Source organism: Phalacrocorax aristotelis, chromosome 1 (assembly GCF_949628215.1).
Source record: "Phalacrocorax aristotelis chromosome 1, bGulAri2.1, whole genome shotgun sequence".
Lineage (NCBI taxonomy): Eukaryota > Metazoa > Chordata > Aves > Suliformes > Phalacrocoracidae > Phalacrocorax > Phalacrocorax aristotelis.
Window position 1 is genome coordinate 190,842,812 of NC_134276.1, and position 19,936 is coordinate 190,862,747.

The 19,936-nt window shown below is 43.8% G+C and overlaps 3 protein-coding genes across 4 annotated transcripts in view; 2 read left to right on the plus strand and 1 right to left on the minus strand.

Moving 5' to 3' along the window:
- On the plus strand, nucleotides 1-11,248 carry CAV2 (caveolin 2). Of its 2 annotated transcripts, XM_075081112.1 has the most exons (4): nucleotides 1-2,179; nucleotides 2,332-2,519; nucleotides 4,891-4,961; nucleotides 9,693-11,248. In XM_075081112.1, exons 1-3 carry the CDS (start codon nucleotides 2,030-2,032, stop codon nucleotides 4,952-4,954), a joined length of 402 nt encoding a protein of 133 aa, XP_074937213.1. In that variant the 5' UTR covers nucleotides 1-2,029; the 3' UTR covers nucleotides 4,955-4,961; nucleotides 9,693-11,248. The 2 variants fall into 2 exon arrangements, with proteins under 2 accessions (XP_074937213.1, XP_074937211.1); XM_075081110.1 differs by lacking the exon at nucleotides 4,891-4,961 and having other exon boundaries at nucleotides 1,944-2,179.
- Nucleotides 2,757-19,936, minus strand: part of LOC142051713 (uncharacterized) — an 18,058-nt gene continuing 878 nt past the window's right edge. The window contains exons 2-3 of the mRNA XM_075081108.1: nucleotides 5,824-5,953; nucleotides 2,757-4,901 (exon numbers count right to left, since the gene is read on the minus strand). Coding sequence (XP_074937209.1) covers nucleotides 5,858-5,953 — 96 coding nt within the window. The 3' untranslated portion in view covers nucleotides 2,757-4,901; nucleotides 5,824-5,857. The remainder of the gene's footprint in view (nucleotides 4,902-5,823; nucleotides 5,954-19,936) is intronic.
- Nucleotides 19,376-19,936, plus strand: part of CAV1 (caveolin 1) — a 19,501-nt gene continuing 18,940 nt past the window's right edge. Inside the window, exon 1 of the mRNA XM_075081109.1 lies at nucleotides 19,376-19,912. Within this exon, the coding sequence (XP_074937210.1) occupies nucleotides 19,883-19,912 (30 nt within the window). The 5' untranslated portion in view covers nucleotides 19,376-19,882. The remainder of the gene's footprint in view (nucleotides 19,913-19,936) is intronic.

Consider the following 19,936-nt stretch of genomic DNA (forward strand, 5'->3'; position numbering starts at 1 on the left):
CAGCCTTGAGCCTTTATTGCTTTTAAACGGGCTTTTCATGAAAAGTATTATTCTTTCAGGAGCAATTGCATCACCGCTTTATTTCAAATCCTCAAATCCTCAGAGATTACAAAGGAAAACTCTTCATTTTCCACAGTGCTGTCTTGACAGACATCAACATTTACCAGCTATTACATTAGCAGATTTCAAAAAACAGATGGACATGAACAAAACATGCTACTTGTTTTTTTATAATGGGGGCTGATACTGCAAGACCACTCTCCAGCGGCACACTGTGATTTGGGTGACCTTGCAAGAAGAACCTAGCTTTTAGCAAAGCTGGAGACGAGCACGTGGAGCTGTGGACTCGTTGCTCCAGCTGGTTGGCAGAGTGAGATGTGGCAAGAGAGGTTGGGAAATGGGTAGAGCTTTTCAAAAGCACCTCCCTGGTTGCGCACATGCACCCCATGCATGCTTCTAGTGAGGGGGAAGGTCAAAAGTAGCTGATGTAAACCAGCACGCTCTGACTTCAGTGGCCAAGGGGTTAATTTGGGTAGGTTGCTCCTACCTTGCTTTTCAGGAGCACCAAACTCAAATTTCTGTGCCTGGCCCAAGCAGCCATCGGAAACCTGCTGAATGCCTTTGGGCTGCACTTACGTCCCCATAGCTATAGGTTAAAAAATAATAGTTGCTGGGACAGAAGCACCCTGAAGGGTGGGTCTGAACCTCACGTCTGTCAATTGGCCTTTTTATTCCTCCCACCCACGGAACGAAGAGGAACTGGGGAGGGTGGAAATGCAGCTCATAAGTATGTCTTGAGTCATCACGCTGGTTCTTTTCTTGCATTTGAACCTGTTGTAAACTTTGATTTGTGGGCTTTTATACTTAATGAGCCACAGATATGTTGCTGGATCCAAAACCATTTACGTGACACCAGTATCCCTAAACTCATCTGCGTGGGAGAAAAAAGCATCAACATGAGTTACCCATTGATGCAAAGCTTTTCTGCACAAGTTATCCGGTCAAGAACAATGCGATATGGTCCAGAGCATTGTGTTAGGTGATTTCCTACCCAAACCTTGCGTAGTTATTTTTATATCACTTTCCTGTCAGCTTCTCAGAGATTAAAGCTATTCTTAATTTAATGCAATTTAATAGATTTAATTTAATTACCAGTACTGGCTTCCTTCTAATTTAACAAGCCTGGATCATTGATTAGCGATATCACTTGTCTCTGAGAGCAATGGGTGGTCGTGGTTATTGAATGCAGCAAGACTGTACCCCTGACCGCTCATGAGCTCACGCTGCCTATCAATATTATCGAATATTTTTGCAGTCATTACATCAATTTGCTCACTTTTATAAAAATCCCTGTTAGGCTTCAAACACCGTCTCAAAACAGATTTGTATGAACTGAAGCTAAAACCCAAGAAGGGCACAATAATAGCTCGTAATGGTGGATGCGTTGTTTTATTGTGGCAACGGTTAGGCACGTTAGCGAGTATGAGCCAAGTAAGTCACGCTGGCTGGCGGGGTCGGACGCGGGAACCTCGGCAGGCAGCGGCCACGCACCTTTCCTCCCCGCTTCTTTTCCACTCTCTCCCTACGGTGGGAAAAGGGGCAGCAGACACGACCCAACGCGGCCTCATGCCCGACGGCCTCAACCCTTCCCCCGCTGCCCGTTGTCGCAACGCCACAAACGCTTGCTCCTCCACACGCCAGCCCCGCGTGAGGCCGCAGCGGAGCCGCGGGGGCTGCCGCCAGATGAACGGCGAAACCAAAAACACGCCCCCGGGGCGGCTGGCGGGGGGAGCCCGGCTGGAAGCCCCGACCCCAGCCGAGGGGAGAGTGCGGCGGGGGGGCGGCGGGTCCCTCACCGGGGAGCTGCCGGCGGGGCTCTCCCCGGCTCCCGCTGCGGGCAGCTCCCGGCGGCTGCCGGGCCCCCGCGGCCGCCCGCGGGGCGTGTCCCGGGCGGCCCCGCTCCGCCCCAGCCCCGCGGCAGCGGCCGGGGCAGGGCCGGGCCGGGAGCCGGGGAGCGGCGGGCAGCGCCATGGGGCTGGAGACGGAGAAGGCGGACACCCGCATCTTCATGGACGACGACAACTTCCCGCGGAGCGGCGGCCCGGCGCTGTCGGAGGCGGAGAAGTGCGCGGAGGACGGGCCGGACCGCGACCCTCGGGGGCTGAACGCCCACCTCCAGGTGCCCGGCGGCCGGTGGCGGTGGGGCCCGGGCCCGGGCCTGGCGGGAGCCGCGGGGCGGGCGGGGCCGGGGCCCTCGGGGGGGCGGCGGGAGGGGGTGCCCGGCCGCCTGGCCCCAGCCTCGCGTAACGGCGGAGCCGCTTCTCGTTCCAGCTGGGCTTCGAGGATGTGATCGCGGAGCCCGAGCTCACCCACTCCTTCGACAAAGTCTGGATCTGCAGCCACGCTCTCTTTGAGCTCAGCAAGTACCTGATCTACAAGCTCCTGACCCTGGTGCTCGCCATCCCGCTGGCCCTGGTCGTGGGGATCGTCTTCGCGGTCCTTAGCTGTCTGCACATCTGGTACGTGCGTTTCGCTGCTGGTCGGTGCGTGGGCTCTGCAGGCTGCCCAGCGGGACGCTCCCCTCGCAGCGTTAGTGCCTCAGTGTTGGTCACCGCCTCTGCAACCGGTAGTCAGATCAACTTGCTACTTTATTTTTAAAAGGAGAGAAATGAAAACAATGTTTTCTCTGTGATTCAGTTCCCCACCTTGCTTTTACCAGCTGGTCGGTTGTGTCTGTGTAAGCTCTTTGGGGCAGAGAGTCTGTTTTGCCATTTGCAAGGCACCTACCGCAATGCATTCCAGCCTCGGCTGGCTTCTCTAGTAATAATAATGATTGCTTGTGTTTTGTTTTTTTTTTTTTTTAAACTGGTTGTTAAGTTGTTAAAATGTGTGTATTTGAAATGAAAGACCTGGGCAGAAGTCTCGCTTACACCTGACACCTTCTCAGCACAGTTACCTCTCTCATTTTTTTCCTCACAGACTGAAGAAAGCTTTTGAGGGCCCAGCTCACTCTTTTTTTGCTACTTGCCACAAAATCTACTACTGTTATTGCCTTGCATCTGGTACATGGCCATCTCCAGGTACCGTGCCCCAGAGTGCTTCCACCTAAGCAAAGAGCCCCTGCTGAGCTCAGGAAAGCTGCATCTGGCCATGGCCCAGGTTCACAGGCAAATACAGTAGCCCTCCAAGTCGCAGCAAACCTGGTGTACTTCAAACAGTATGTACTGGGAAAATATCAGGGAAGAGTACCTTGAGAGCAGCAAGGCAGATGACTGTGGAGAAGGAAGACAGGCAGGGAAAAGAATAAGGATGAGGAAAGAACTGGGAATCCAGCAGGCTGCAGCAGAAGGCATGAATGCAGATTATCATCATCATTCCTGGAAACTAGGATTTTCTGCATACGTGGGTTTTGGGCAGTCTCATTTGACTCGAGTAACACTGGAAACATGACGAAGTTGTTAAGGAAAACAAAATATAATCCAGAAACTGGGAAACAAGTGCAAAGCAATAAGAATACATTGGTTGACTGAACCTGTGGCTGCAATATTTTGGGCACAGATTTCAGTTTTCAAAAGTAGCATGGAAGTTTGGGTTGACAACATTGTCATGAGATGCTTCAAAAACTGATTTACTTGAATTTTGGAGCATAAAGTTTGCATAATATCTAAAGGAGTCGCAGTGTAGTTTAGAGCTCCCTACCTGCTATTCCCCAAATTACGATGATCATTGTAGGGTGCGCCCCGACTTTTAGGTCTGTCAGCCGTCAGTGTGCTGCACAGTACCATGTTACTGCAAAAGGGTTTGGTGGCATATAGATTTCCAGTAGTGGAATATCTATGGAAGAATTCATTGATTCCCAATTTATTAAGATTCTAATAAGTTTTTGTACCTCAGAATGATCTTGTGCCTGGCTTTCACAGCATGGATATATAGGCATGGGTTTCACTAAACCAGGACTCAGAGGTCAGTTTCTATTTATTGAAGTAGTCCCTAATGACTCTCTCAGGAACTTAGGGTTCTCAGTACATCTGAAATAGGATTGTCTGAATGTGACACTTGAATTTGAAAAGTTTCCCTTGACTTTCTGTGAACACACATACTTCCCCAACAACTAATTTTCCTTCCCTGTGTTCATTGTCAATACAGAAGTGATCATTCATTTTGATCTTCCTTGCATCTGGGATGGGTGTGAAAGAATCACGTAACTCGGTAGTGCTCTCTGCAACCCCTTGGACCCCATCCAGTGCTACAATGCAAAGCCAGCACTGTCTCTTCTTCCAACAGCCACAAGCTGGATTTGTTTCAACACAAAGGTGGAACATGCTAAGTTAACTTCTCTGCAGCTTTCCATGTTCCATATTTCTTGGGAGTAAGTTCAGTGTTTCTGCATTTGAGAGGATAGCATAGGAGCCACAGATATCGGAGGCATTAGTCAGTGGAGGCATAGGGACCCTGAACACATGGTACTGGCTCCCATTGGGTCTGAAAAAAATAGTAACTCCTTGTTTTGTGGGTGAGAGGAAGGGAATTCCATTATAACTCTGTCTTCATCTGTTGAAATGTCATGGGAAAACCCTGAGCACGCTCTCCCACAGAGCTGCCTGCAGGAGGGTGTATCAGAGTCTCTGTGCCTCACTTTCATTGCCCAAACTAGTGAGATTATGGTGTTGGTCTGTCATACGGGAGCCTTTCCCAAGGCTAAATTTGAAGGTGTTTCAACAACTTTTGGAAGTGCTCAGGCACAAAGCTCTGTTGATTATCACACATGTTGTTGCAGCTTTGTCAGCATGCTAAAAATCCACAAAAGTCTGACGCGGCATTCCTCATGAATCAAGGGCATCTCGTGAGTTGCACCCCTCATACCTGATTGTAGATGTTGTCTTCCACCAGCAGAAAGATTGCTAAAGGAGGAAGCATACATGTGAGACTTCATGGAAAGGAAAAAGAAAGCTGAATATGAAGTATGTAACAATACACTTTAATTTTCATTTTAGCCAATAAAGAAGGAACAGTTTCTGGTTCTGTTCTCAAACTAGCTGCTTGAGCTGGAGTCCAGATTTATACCACCTGGTAAAAGATACTTTTGGGCTGAAACTGTGCCAGCTAGCAGGTTGGTGACCTACATACAAGCTAGTTCAAGGAAGGCTACTTCTTCACATTTCTTCTCCCTTACTGATGGCTGTCATTCTCACAACAGATTGCAGAAGTTGTCAAGACTGAGTTTTAACATCTTTCAGTGAATATCTGAGCAAGCTTTTAAACACATCCTTAGGCTGACACTGTTAATGTTACTGATTTTTGAACATGAACAGAGCACTACTGATTTTCCAGGCAGCACATGCAAAATCGTGATCTTTATTATAGAACGGGGACTGATCCTTGTTCCAAGCCACATGTATGCCACCTTTTGGAAATTAACACTTGAATCTCATGTATGCTTTGTTATAGTCTTGTCTGAATAGTGTTCTGGTATGTTGTGTCTTTATGTTGAGAATCAGTGCTTCATTTGAGGATCCAGAACTTGGGTCTTGGGTCTGAGATGGGCTCTAAAGCAAAAGGACTCGGCCAGCTTTATGCTTTTGTCATCAGCCGGAGCAGTAGGTACTCAGGGCTCCTCTTGGCTTGAACTTCCATTCACAGCGCAAGATGTAGCCAGGGACTTACAGGCAGAGAAGTAGATGGGGACACGCATCATCTCTTACCACTTTCTCCACAATTCCATTTGTACAACTTATTGCTATCATACTCAAGACCCAAACCATCTCCCGACTGGATGTCTGAAATAAAAAGAAATTACAGTACAGCTATGCCATGAAGACCCACCTTATGATCTGCTGTTGCCTTCATGCCTCTTCATTCATGTCCAGTATATATCCCTTGGCTTCTGAAGAGGAAGTAGGTAGATATTGTCTTGCTTCCTTTTTGGTTTTATCTTTTCCAGTCGGTCCAGGACCTGGCATATATAATGTTTGGTGTTAATGCACTTCGTATACTATGTATGGATCCTGGAGGACTTGGGTGGTTGTCTCTTGGCTCACTTATAAATACCCCAAGGGTTAATGAGAGTCTACGTGAACCTCTGCAAGTGCTAGCTCATATTTAGCCATCCATTCACAATGCTTGCTTGTATTGTAGAGCCACACAAGACCTCTAATTAAAGTCATAATGTAGTGCATGTGCAAACTTGGCATTAGGTAATTTATCCACTGGGTGGTATAGTATTTGAAAAATAGCATTAAGACATGTCTGAGGTTCCATTCTGAGTAACTTCATAAGATGCGATTCTTCTCTTTGAAGCAGGTATCTGAATTAGTAGTGAATCATTCCTCCAAACACATTGCTCAAGTCCGTGAAAAGTTGAGCTGCTTCCTAAGAAACTGAAAATGCCGTTATGAGTGAGAATTAAATTTCCAATGCCATTTCCAAGAGGCATTTGTTTCTTGACAATGTTCCCTCAGGGATTAGCAGAAAAAAAGTAATGTGAGCAAAAGGTTGATGGGTATGTCATGCCTTGAACAGACAGAAAAGAATACAGGATAGGATGGAACAAACAGGGTAATTTGCTCTTTTCAGTTCAACAGTTCCCAAATGAGGTCATTCCTTCTATTTAGGGAAAGGATGGGTGTTTTATGAGATATATGCATAGTGAGATTCAATAAGAGGTCATAAAGGTAGTTGAAATACCTAGCCTATGCTTCAGCTTAGATACCAAATTCAGCATAGCTTTGATTTTCTTCCCAGTGCTGTACCAACTGGTAACACTAGTAGTACCAATATTGCACTAGATGTTGATATGCTGACTTTACTTCCACTGTTAGACATTACTCAAGCAAGCAGTTACTGACTCTGTGAACAGAAGTGCAGACTGGGGTAAACCCACAGCATTGTGAGTCAAGGATGTATATGCTAATGTTTATTTGGCAGGTCACAAAAACAAATACATAGCTTCTAATGGCACTTGGTTATTTATTTTTTAAGTGTGCCTGGTCACTCTGCAGAAGGCACGTCACACCCACTGATGATTTGGAAATGCCGCACAGTAGGATAACATATCCTATACAGAACAGGATGCATACTTATATACATGTAGATGCATATATAGACACAGTCATCTATTTTAAAAGTTAGAAAATACTTTTTCATGTAAAGGGTTTGGGTGTAAAGGATTTTCTTCTCTGAGGAAAGGTGTTTGAGTAATTGTTGTCTAAGTAGACTGACTTTTATTTTTAAATTGAAAGTTACTTACATTAATTAGCTTTGGTTGCCAGCATGTTTCACATATCCTCCTATGGATATATATACATGTTGTTTTTCACATATATTTACCATAAAATTGGACAGCAACTGTTAAAATATTATAAAGCATTGCCAAAACATTTTTTTATTTATTGTATTTAACATTATCAAAAGATGATGAGTTCTGGTACTGTGTGAATGACTTCTACAGCAGTTGCAAGTAGTATAATCACTGCTTTTCCAGCCTTTCGTAATGACATCCTGGTGATTGACTACATCTTTCCGTGAAACTTTTGCCTAGTGTGATATTTGTTTAGTTTGTATGTTGTGTGATCCAATCGACAGAGCGACCTGTAGAAACGTAGGCTTTTCTGCTTCTCTGCAATTCAATTAGATTAAAAAAAAAATGCAGGGCAAATTAATTTTAGATGGCAGGAGCAGTGACAGAGCCTTTATAAACTAACTGAAATGGAAATGAGGTGAAGTCAACACAATCTGAGTAGCCATTTCTGGTGTTTTCCCTGTGTTGCTTGGAGAAATACCATTTTTTTTTCCTTTGCATTACTGATGTTTATCAGCTGTATTCTAACAGGTGAAGCCCTAATTTTATTCTCTAGAAATTGCCTATTCTATATGCAGTGGTACTATAAGTGGTTTTAAAACGCATAGTTTAGAGGGTTCACTTTAAAACTAGAGACACATTATTCCAGTAACGCTCACAGTTCTATATGGTGTGTATATTGCTAGCTGTTTCTGCAGAGACAAAAGAAGAGAAGGTTTCAGAAAAACTATTCTTGTTTAAATCCATCTGAGTTAGCTTAAAGTGCAGCATAGACATGCTAGTATATGGCTTGCATTGTATGATAAAGCTGAGAATCCAGTTAGATAAACACTGAAAATAATTCATTTTGACTCTTACATTTCTAAGCTTCAACTTTTTTTAAATGTGCCAGGGTTTTTTTCTACTTTGTTATTCTGAGAGGTGCTCATTGGAAATACACAATACTTATATATTTTTTCTAGACCTATGATGAAATAGTAGATTAAATATTTCCTATCGTTCCAACCAAAGTCAATGAGAGTTCTGCAGTGGAGTTATGTGGATGCAAGACTGGGATGTCTTCCATCATAATCAACTTAAATTTTGATGGAACAGCAAAGTAGAACAGAGTATATTATCTTCATCAAGAGAATCTATAGCTTCTTCTACCTAATTTAGGAAATAAATGTGTTATATATGGCACAGAGGTTTTTTAAAACCTTGCTGTAGTACCACTTCAGTATTAAATAAATTATTTATACATTTAATTTGTCTGCACCCAAGTAAGAACATCCAGCTTAGTGAAATGACCAGGGGTTTTGGCCAGTGAATGATTAAGAATGGAGAATAACTTAAAATAGTGTGATCAGTTATCACGTATCCACTGGCCCTCAGGAGCTGCCCATATACGCACTTCTGGCTCGCCTCCATCGTTAGTATGCTTGGCTTAAGCCACCACCAATGACATTGCTTTGGAATTGGGACATATGGAGAACATCCCCAGATGCTTGCCAGTGCTCGGGATATGAAAGCACAGTACTTTCAAGTGCACACCCTGAATGAATAAAACGATCTTTCCCCTGACCAGGAGTTTTGACTTCATTCTATGTTAGTTTCTCATCCACAAATGAAAAACTTTACAGGAAGAGCAAGATCCCATTTTTCTGAGGTTTAGCTTGTCTCTGTACTGTAGTAACCCAACATAACCAGATACTGCTTTACTGTTCCTGTTTTATTGTAGCAGCATGTAACAGCGGCGTTAGATTGGTAGCAATGAGACACCAATGGCGATGTGCATGTGTGCCTGTGCACGTGTGTGTGTGAGAGAGGGAGACGGATAAAAGGAACGCCCGAAGAGGCAGCAGAGCAAGAACAGATCGCAAAGAGCACTGTTCCCAGTCAATCAAACCGGGGAATGTGGTGTTTCTGTCAAGGCACACATTCAGATATGACCACAGCGTAAATGAGTCCTTAGGGGGCGACCCTGCTCATCAGCCACAGCGGGGTGGCAGCAGGGTTGCAGCATATCACGTATACCAGCCCTTCCAGCAGCAGGGAGAGAACAGCAGAAGTTCACCCCTGTAAAAGGCTTGTCCAAAAATTAGCTCAGCTTTAACAATTAGGAAGGAAAGACACGAGGAAAAGAAAAGTGGTGTCTCTTGTGCCATCTTGCACACCAGTGATCCTGCCCAGAGGACTACATGCATCACGGTGCTTCTGTATATGCAGGTGTGAGGCTGGGAGTGAACAAAATTCTTGGAGAATGAGTGCGAGAGTGTAAAATCAACTTGTTTAGAGATCTAGAGTTATAAAATCACTTCCTATTCCGTAAGATCTCACACTTGTGTTTGGTTATCCTGATTTCCCCATGCTATAGCAGCAGCAATCTTCATATCTTCCATTTTCTCTTTTACAGGATTGTGGTGCCATTCGTGAAAACCTGTCTCATGGTCTTGCCTTCAGTGCAAACTATATGGAAGAGCCTGACAGATGTTTTCGTCGTACCGTTCTTTCACAGCGTAGGCCGATGCTTTGCCATGGTTAATATACGCCTGGACCAAGAGTAAACGTCAGGGATGCAACACTGCTGTAATTGTAGCTGGTGTTTTACCTCTTTGCTAACCGAACATACAGGCACTCAGCATTCATTCCAAACTGTTAAATTACAATGGCTGGTTTAAGTGGGAACATGCTATTTTTTCTAAAACTCATTTATTGGCAGGGAGATCAGTTTAAGAATAAGTAGGCAGTTTTCATAGCTTACTATTTTAACAGCAAACGCAGAGTATGTTGGCAACACTTTATTTTAATGGTACGTCGATTGCTAGATTCCAGGAGAATTCTTGTTGAGATTTAACAGCCACCACAGTGATAATGATTGGCATTATTACTATAAATATTTAAATAGGCTGTGATACCTTAGGTGAAACTGATCTCTAGGGTTTTCCATTGACTTTACTGCAAGGCCGCCAGGGATCAGTTTTAGCCCTCTATATGCAGAATGATCAATTCAGTCCTTTATTATCAGCAGTTGAAATGAATGTGACTCATTGCATAAGCATACAGAGAAAGGAACTGTTGTGTAATTCTCCTATACTGGGGAGGAAAAGCTCCCTGGAAGTTTATCCCTTAAAATAAGGTGTTAGCTAATGATTTGGAACATCAGCTAACCTGTATATTTTATTTAATGAGAGGTTAACTTTGCTGTATATTTTGTACCTTTGTAAATGGCACTTGATCAGTTTTCTTTGAAGCATTATTTCTATAGTATTTGAATTCTAACCAACTTACTAGGCAGCATGAGTGAGACACTGCAAAAAATTACTTCAGATAACTCAAAGTTCAGTTTCTAAATTATGCAGATTTCTAAGTGTTGCTGTGCAATTCTAGTATATTCATTATATATGGTTGCGTGTGAAAGCAAAGATTATAAGTGTTTTCATACAAGACTATGCAAAAGAGAAATATCTGTTTATAAGAAATGTTTTTTATTAAAAATGGGGTGTAGTAAATGCAGCCCTCTCTATTTCTGTGTATTATCTGTGTGAACGTTGTGATATTTAAAATGATAGACACTATGCTGGCACTTTAACGAGGTAGCAAGCTCTTAGAGAAGGCAAGTGAGTGAAATTGGTAGCCTTGTCTAATTCTCCTCACCTATTGACTTGACTCTTCATGTTGCTTATTTGCTACTTTAAAGCCTAACCCATAAAAAAGCCCTTCTTCCTTCTGCACCTAATACGGCTTTGTAAACCAGAACAACAGAACGGATGCAGAGGTACATTAAAATTACATTAGCCTTCTGATGGGCTTATGCTGCTGTTTTCTTTAAATATAGAAGATAAGTTGCAATTGTAAAATGTTTGTATGATTTAGAATGTTATTTTCTAAAATGATATCACAGATTCCTTAGCAAACAAGAGATATATAATAAAATAATAAAACGTCAGCTTTTTCCTATTTTCAACTTCATTTTTTCACGTTTTTTGATTCTTTAAAAAGCTCTTAAAATGCCAAACAGCATAGAATACTATGCAGTTCTTCCAAAATATGGGAGAGGAAAAAGAAATGGATGAGCATCAATACAGTTCCACTATTACCAACTGCATTTAAGTTATAGTAGAAAATGATGTATCTCTGTGTGTAATTAAGCCCATACAGAATGATTGCTTTCTCTGAAGCAGGTTTCTCGGTGCGGAATTTTGGCTACATTCAAAAGAATGCTTAATTCTTTCTACGGGCGCATGCTTTATTTACAGATGAGCTGCCAAATTTTCCTTTTCTTGCTTATTGGCCTACAGAAGCTAGCTGGCACTGTGTATTCTTTGTACATCGAGAACATCTTTGTACGTTAAAAATATTTTTACCATTTGTGCCATTTAGAGAGGGATTCATATAGCTTTTCAAAACTGGACCTTAATGATTAGTGCCCATGGAAACTTCTCTGGAGTTCTGTTCTTCTGCAAGATGTCAGCTTGCTGTTCAGATGTGCCCTTCAAGATACCTTTCTTATGTTAAAAATGGAAATATCTCTTTTGAAAATAAAAATTGGTCAGGCTAGGCTTGAATTCTTTTGAGAGTTATTTTCTTTTACAACATCCAAGGATTTTTACAAAGATATTTTCCACAGAAACATATGCCCTTAATGAATTAATTAAAAAAAAAAAAAAAAAAGAAATCAATCGGTACTAGTCCTTGTGTCTAAAAGGAGCCCTATAAAAGCCTAAGCTTTGAGAGAGCTCAGGTCTGGATCCAAACATTGAGAATGAGGCCATTCCCTAGAGGAAAAGGTATCATTTTAGGTCATGCACTCCTGGATATATGCATTCTTAGATAGCTTAATGAAGTCATCCGGCTCTAGCTACCACAGACAATCAAGTAGAATCGTTTGGTTTGTTTTTATTTTGATTTAGACTTGTCATTAATTAATTCTTTTGACCATTTCTCTAACTGTTACAAGACTCAAGTGAGCTTGTAATTAAGTAATTAAAGCTGTTAGTTTCTTACATATTTTACAGCAGTATCTTCCTCTGGAACAGATGTGCTTTTACTATAAGAAAATACCAAATGGACTGTTAGGCTTAGGGTAAAATATTAGTTTTAGATACAAATGCGCTTACTTCATCCATGAAAGTAGTGGAAGGAAGCATGAGTATATACAGCTTCTTCGATACTTAGGTGTGAATCTGCCCCAGGCAGCTCTGGCTGGCAAGTATTCTCTGGGTTTTATGAATTTGACAGTTCTGACAGATATCCCGAAGCTCTGCCACAGCTGATACTGTCAGTAGCTGACCGCACTGTTGGACAACAGGGACTGAATGGACACGGGCACTGAACCATGATCTTCAATGCAGGGGTAGGTTCCTTAAGTTTGTGTCCAATTTGTTTGAAATGTGGACAAAGCATCCCAGCCGACCCCTTAACAGCAACTTACAAATGAGAACTGAGGCAAGAAGGGAGTCCAGAAACTTAGTCTCACTGTCTGCAAGAGAGGTAGGAAAATTTACACCTGATTCAGGTCATCTACTTTGATGCATCTTCTTCCGACCTATCGAATGGGGAAAATGTTGCTGCTTTTAGCAAGAGTAGACTTTATATCATCATGGTAGAGTTATGAGGATAAATAAAAGTGTGAGATGTTCCAATTCTGTTACCGCAGACCTTAAATTTATAATCATGATATATAATCAGATTCAGTTCTGTCACGCAAAATATTTCAGCATCTTGTTTTTCATTAAGATCACAACTAACCTACAGAACTAACTGCAGATTTGTGTTTATGGAGTTTCTTCTTTTAATTCACAAAGAAATTTAACCTGCTTCCTTATGAGAGCTATTTGATAAAATCCTTCTAATCTGACTCTAGAACTTTCATATTTGTATCTTATCTTTCCCCACCCTTCTTGCTCACCATAAAAACAGGAATAAATTCTTAACAGAAACTTTGATGTATTAGTAAATGAGGAGCCTTTTCCCACCTATCCAAAAAGCTCATTTAGGCATACACTGACTGAAAAGTTCAGAACAACCCTGCAGCTCCGGGACCTCAGGCCACACACTCGTATTTAGTGGAAGCCAAAGAATGGTAAGTCCATTATTTTTACAGGGTGTGATTGTTCCCCCACCTGCAGAGATAAAACTATTGCTGTTAGTCTGTATTAACTCTATTTTAAAAATACATGCAGAAATACATGTTTTTTTTAAAAGAAAATGCAAACGGAACAAGGTCAAACACCAGACACACTACCAGCATTGTCTGTTAGTACACTGCGCTCATGAAAATTAGAGCCGAAGACCTCCAGTGAGTATACTGAACCAGCAGTTATGCATTAAAAACTGAGGTGCGTTCTTCATGCAGCGATTTACAACTGAGAGGAGAATTAATAAAGGCTAATTTTAGCCTAGTGACACTAATCTTCCAAAGTTTATTGCAACAAAAGGAAAATGTCTTCTGTAGAGGCAATTCAGAGGAGCTAAGATAGGTTCCTGTTCTGAATCATCCTCCAGAGAAGACTCTGCACTGATTAATGCAAAATGTTTGGCTTGGCTCCTTTCCCCTGCTTCATAAAAAGTTATGTTTGCTGCAGAAATTGGTCAGGCCTATGGAAGCATCTAGAGCTTCATGAAAGTAGTGGGGTAGGTTCTTCTCTTCACGCTTCTCACAACTTGAGGCCAGGAGTGAGTGTCACCTGCGTTAGGTGTTAGGTTCTGTTTGGCTTCCACCTCCAAATGCAAGCAGGAGAAAGAAGGACCCCTTCACTGAATCAAATCCTACTTTAGACACCTAAATGGAATAAAATGTAGAGAATCACACTTTTATTTCAAACTTTGAGAAAGATTTTCTATTTTTCCAACTGCCTCAGTTTAATATGAGCTGCTTTTCCACCCCATGCACCCACCTCACCTTGCTTTTTACTTCACACTATGGCAGCTATCACAGTGCTACAACTATAAGCTAGGACTGGCCATGAAACACTTAGGTAGCAAAGCTCAGTGGCAAAAAGTCCCATCCTGTGTAAGCCTCAAGGAGTGGGTGTATGTCCCATGGAGCCTAGTTCTCACATTCTGATATTTCTGTAAGACACCTGAACAGTTAATAATGTGCTACAGCTGGCAGACTGGTACAGAACAGTGTTGACATTGATCAGCATTCATGGTCCAGTTCAGTATTTGTCAAGGAATTTGATATTGAAAAGGTTTGAGAAAAGAGTGACTTGATCTGCACAAGGTCTGGCAGAATTAAAGCTTTCAACCTATTTGCGTCTCCAGCCAAGATGGTTACAAGCTATCTTCACAGAATCATAGAGTCATAGAATGGCTTAGGTTGGAAGGCACCTATAGAGGCCATCTACTCCAACCTCCCTGCAGTGAGCAGGGACATCTTCAACTACATCAGGTTGCTCTGAGCCCCGTCCAACCTCACCTTGAATGTTTCTAGGGATGGGGACTCCACAACCTCTCTGGGCAACCTGTGCCAGTGCTTCACCACTCTCATAGTAAAAATTATTTTCTTTATATCCAGTCTAAATCTACCCTCCTTCAGTATAAAACCATTACCCCTTGTCCTGTCACAACAGGCCTTGCTAATGAGATTGCCCCCATCTTTCCTATAGTCCCCTTTTAAGTACTGAAAGGCTGCAATAAGGTCTCCCTGCAGCCTTCTCTTCTCCAGGCTGAACCACCCCAACTCTCTCAGCCTGTCCTCATAGCAGAGGTGCTCCAGCCCTCAGATCATTTTTGTGGGCCTCCTCTGGACCTGCTCTAACAGTTCCATGTCCTTCCTGTGCTGAGGGCTCCAGAGCTGGATGCAGCACTCCAGGTGGGGTCTCACCAGAGCAGAGTAGAGGGGCAGAATCACCTCCCTCAACCTGCTGGTCACGCTTCTTTTGATGCAGCCCAGGATATGGCCCAGCTTTCTGTCCACCAGTACCCCCAAGTCCTTCTTGGCAGGGCTGCTCTCAATCCCTTCATCCCCCAGCCTGTACTGATACTGGGGGTTGCCCCGACCCAGGTGCAGGACCTTGGACTTGACCTTGTTGAACCTCATGAGGTTCTCACAGGCCCAACTCTCTTGCTTGTCGAGGTCTCTCTGGATGACATCCCATCCTTCTGGCGTGTCAGCTGCACTGCTCAGCTTGGTGTCACCTGCAAACTTGCTGAGGGTGCACTTGATCCCACTATCTACGTCATTGATGAAGATATTAAACAGTACTTGTCCAAGTATGGAGCCTTGAGGGACACCACTCATCAGTCACTGGTCTCCATCTGGACGTTGATCCATTGACCACTACCCTCTGGATGTGACCATCCAACCAATTCCTTATCCACCGAACAGTCCACCCATCATATCCATATCGCTTCAGTTTAGAGAGGAGGATGCTGTGGGGGACTGTGTCAAAGGCCTTACAGCAGTCCAGGTAGATGACATCTGTAGCTCTTCCCTTGTCAACTGATGTAGTCGCTCCATCACAGAAGGTCAGGCAGGACTAGCCCTTGGTGAAGCCATGCTGGCTGCTTCAGATCAGCTCCCTTTCCTCCATGTGCCTTAGCATAGCTTCTAGGAGGACCTCTTCCATGATCTTCCCAGGCACAGAGGTGAGGCTGACAGGACCATAGTTCCCTAGGTCCTCTTTTCTACCCTTTTTAAAGATGGGCACAATGTTTCCCTTCTTCCAGTCCCCAGGGACTTCACCTGGCTGCCATGACTTTTCAAATATCATGGAGAGTGGCTTGGTAACTACCTCAGCCAATTCCCTCAGGACTCAGATCTTGATCAAGACCTACAGGGACTAGCTATAATAAAAGAAGTACACACCTACCGCAGGACTGAGATGACAGTCAGGCATTTAAATCCAAAATTGTTATCCCTGCCCAGCTGCCACCCAACCAGGAACATGTCTAAACTCATAAGGCACCTCCCTTTCGCTAAACCTCCCCTCAGTACCTACAGTTTTACTTTGGTCATGCCCAGAACTGCCCTTGTTTGAGCAACTTGGCATCTCACTCGCATCTAAGCCCAGTCAAAATTGGAAAAGAAGGAAAGAGATTGCCTTGGACCCCTCAAAATTCACTGCACATCGGCAGAATAGGGCATTTCCCAAAATAGACTTTCCTAGGGGTGAGTCCAAACGCATTAGCACACCTCAGACAGGCAAAAATTGATTTTGGGTCTCTCAAGTGTTAGATTATTTCTTCTAGCCCTCAGGCTATTGTGAAATGTGTTATGGCAGCAGTGCTTCCATATAAAAGAAAACCACTCCTAGCTAGAGGTTGTGAGAAAGAAGGAATGTGAGGGGATCTCACCACCTCTCCTGGTATAATTACTGCTTTGATGCAAGGAACAGGCCAAATAACAAACACATACAGGAAAGTGTGGTCCTATACACTGGTGGCGAAGGGCACCCATCTCAGTGGAAAAGTTCTGATCCAGTGAATTATAATTTAAAATACAGAAATTCTCCAGAGACTGGGGACAGGATGACTGCTATGAATCCTCCAGAACTATAAGCCTGTAAATCAGGGAATGAGCAAAACATTGCCCTGCATGTTAAACCCATCCCAATGCTTGTTATCATGCAGCAGGGTGAGGACAGTAGCGTGGTTGATAAAAGCTCACTACCAGCAGGTCTGGGAACTCAGGCTTTCATCCAGCAAAACATCCAAAAATGCACATAAAAGGATGCATTTAAGCAGTTGAACAGAAGACACTAAAAAAGCAATGATTTTTCTCTCCTAAGCCTCAGGTTTTTAAGTCCTCTGTGTAAGGCAGGCTGCTTGCTGGCAGCCTCTGTTCTCTGAAAGCCTCGCTGCTGTTCAAACTATACCTAAAGAACACAGTTTCCCAGGGCTGATTCTGATCTCGCTGACATTGGAATATATCAGTATTGCTAATACCATAACTGGAATAATTACACAAGTTCAAAAAAAACGGGGGGAGGAGTGGCGGGAGGGGGAGTGTTTGGTACCAGACAAAGACACTCAGTGAGCAGTCTTGCACATTCAGTTCAGTTTCATGACTCATTTTCTGACACTTTTTTGAGGAATTTTGTCCAATCCGTATTTTTTTTTTTTGCACTGGCTTCTGGGAAAAATGTTTCTTACCCATACCAAAACCTTTCCTCTTCTCAAAACAGGAACAACAGCTCATACCTTGCACAGACTTTGCTCCATGTTTAGAGCAAGTTCTCAGTTAAGGTAATCCTGAGGTTTGGAAGTTCAGTTAAAGCAAGACTCTGGAGTACAGAAACCTTTGTAAAATTATGTGTGAAATACCTAAGGCTGGTATTATGAAGAAGTAGTGAGGTCTCCAGCCAAAGTAGCATATATTACTGTTCAGCAGCTGACCTGGGCTACCAAAGATGCAGCAAAGCTCAGTGAGAAGACAGTTTGGGTGGTGTTTCAAAAGCCAGCTTGAGTGCCTACAACCCCTGGCAATTTTAGGCCACTTCTGGGTAACTCATTCATAATAAATGAGAGGGGACCATAACCTCTGCACTTTCAGAAGATTCCTGCAAGCCTTTACCAGGGCTCTTCCAGCTGATCTATACTCTTCTATGTACGTAATGGGAGCTCTTTGCAGAACTCCTGCTCCCGTCTATGCCAAGTATCCGGGTGTTAAGTTTTGTGAGCATTTCTCAGACAGCAGTGCCAGTGGCAATGGGGCACGGCCCTACTCCTATCCGTCTCTGCAGATGTCACTTCCTCACTCTTACAACTTGGTTGTGCCCATGCCATTTTCTCTGTAGGCTGTCTTCTTGGTATTTAAGTTCAAGTGAGCTCTTCTAAGGTTCATCAGATGTGATGGTTCATTTCAGCTATATGAGCAGCCTATTATGGGATTCATCTCATGAAGTTAATAAATTCTGCCAGCTTCTAATATTCTTCTTGCTGCAGTAGTGTTGCGTGATTCAGGAATTTCTTTTAAAAGGGGCTGTGGTTCTGCAGAAATTACTCCAGGATCAATTCAGCATTTCCAATTAACAAATATAAGCCTTTTTTTGTAGCCAGCCTTGAGATATGCAGTAATACCAAATGATGGGTCAAAATATTCTGATTTATGTGCAGGACGCTGACTAACTGAAAAACTTTACTAAGCATGAAAGCAAAGAACTGTCTTGTGGATTTTTTTACAGATGGGTTGAAAAAGAGACTATGTCCTTCACCCATTTGACCCTATGCACATACTGAAATGCTTGGACAGCTGAAGGTATTTTAATGATGGCCTAAGTGAATTATTGCATCAATAAAAAAGTTATTTTAAAAATCGCAACTAACCTGGAAAATTGGAAAACATCCACCCAAAGCATTTGTTCTAAAGTTTATGAGCAATATAAACTCTTAAAGAAAGTTCACTGCTAACTGATCACCATATCAGTAATACGAGTCCGTGTGGACTGCATTTTCAACAGGTGCAGTCATTTACATCTGTGGCGCCTACATCCATCTTAGCCACTGGCTTTTTCGAGGTCATTTCTCTTTTGAATTGCCAAAGCCAAATACACCGCAGTTAAGAATTCTCTACTTCTGTTGCTGCAATTCTGTGCTAAATAATATAACACTAAGGTCACTATTTTTCTGTTGATGTTACAAATCTTTCACCGTGGTCTGACTTCCTAACAGAAAACTGATGGCTGCAAAACACAAAAACAAACAAACAAACAAAACCACCAAACCAAAGGCAAAATACAGCTTGTGAAAGCTCGTGTTTATAAACATAGATGTATAGTGCCATTGCAACCCTAACCTGAACCATCTTCAATACAGTGATGAATCCTTACAGCTTTTACACCAACATATAGCCCTGAGCTTACAAAGAACCTTGAGAACAGAGCATGGCAAAACGTCAGTGTCCCACCGTGCCTCTTTAAAAGTAAATCCCAATGGTTAATATGCATGACAGACATGCATGGGTCAATATCCTCCCGGGAAAAGTATAGCACGGTTAAAGTGCAGGACTGTTAAATATTTGCATAGTTTTGAAATGAACCAGTTGAGAAAAGTCTCTTTCCTCCATCCCAAAGATGTCCAAGTTTCCACAATTGTTCCTGGGGCAGCGATGACTATGTATAAACTATTGTCAACGCCGGGGGGGGGGGGGGGGGGGGAGGAGGGAGCCCTACAAACGCCTCGCTCGCTGTGGACGTGAAACAGCTAAAGTTTTCCATCTTCTCATTGCTTCCTTGAACCCCCTTGCCCTCCTCCTCCTCCCCCACCAGCCTCCCCCCGCTCGGCTCTGCCGCACGCAGGCACCGTCGCCCCCCGCAGCCCAGCGGCGGGGACCTGCAGCCGGGGCAGGAGGGGACCCCGTCCCTGCCGTCTCCCCGTCCCAAGCATCCGGGAGCGCCTCCGCCGGCTCCCAGGTTGCCGGGGCTGGGCTGCTTTCCTCTCCCCGCCTCGCTGCGATATGCCGAGCTCTAGGGCGGCTTGTCATCCCCCCCGAGCCGAGGGCAGGGAGCAGCCCCTGGCCGGCCGCCAGCCGCCTGCTTGCAGCTACCTCCCCCTGGCCGCCCGCTCCGCGCAGCGGGATCCTCCTGCCTCCCGTCCTACAAGTTACAGCGCGGCGACACCCGCGGCGTCGCAGAGAGGCGCCCGCCAGCCCGGGGCACCATGTCCGGTACCAAACACGTAGACTCGGAGGTAGGACCGCCGAGGGGGGCGACA

Coding starts and splice junctions, on each gene's coding strand:
- CAV2 (XM_075081110.1), top strand. CDS start 2,030: ATGGGGCTGGAGACGGAGAAGGCGGACACCCGCATCTTCATGGACGAC. Junction 2,180..2,331: donor GGCTGAACGCCCACCTCCAG/GTGCCCGGCGGC, acceptor TTCTCGTTCCAG/CTGGGCTTCGAGGATGTGAT. Junction 2,520..9,692: donor CTTAGCTGTCTGCACATCTG/GTACGTGCGTTT, acceptor TCTCTTTTACAG/GATTGTGGTGCCATTCGTGA.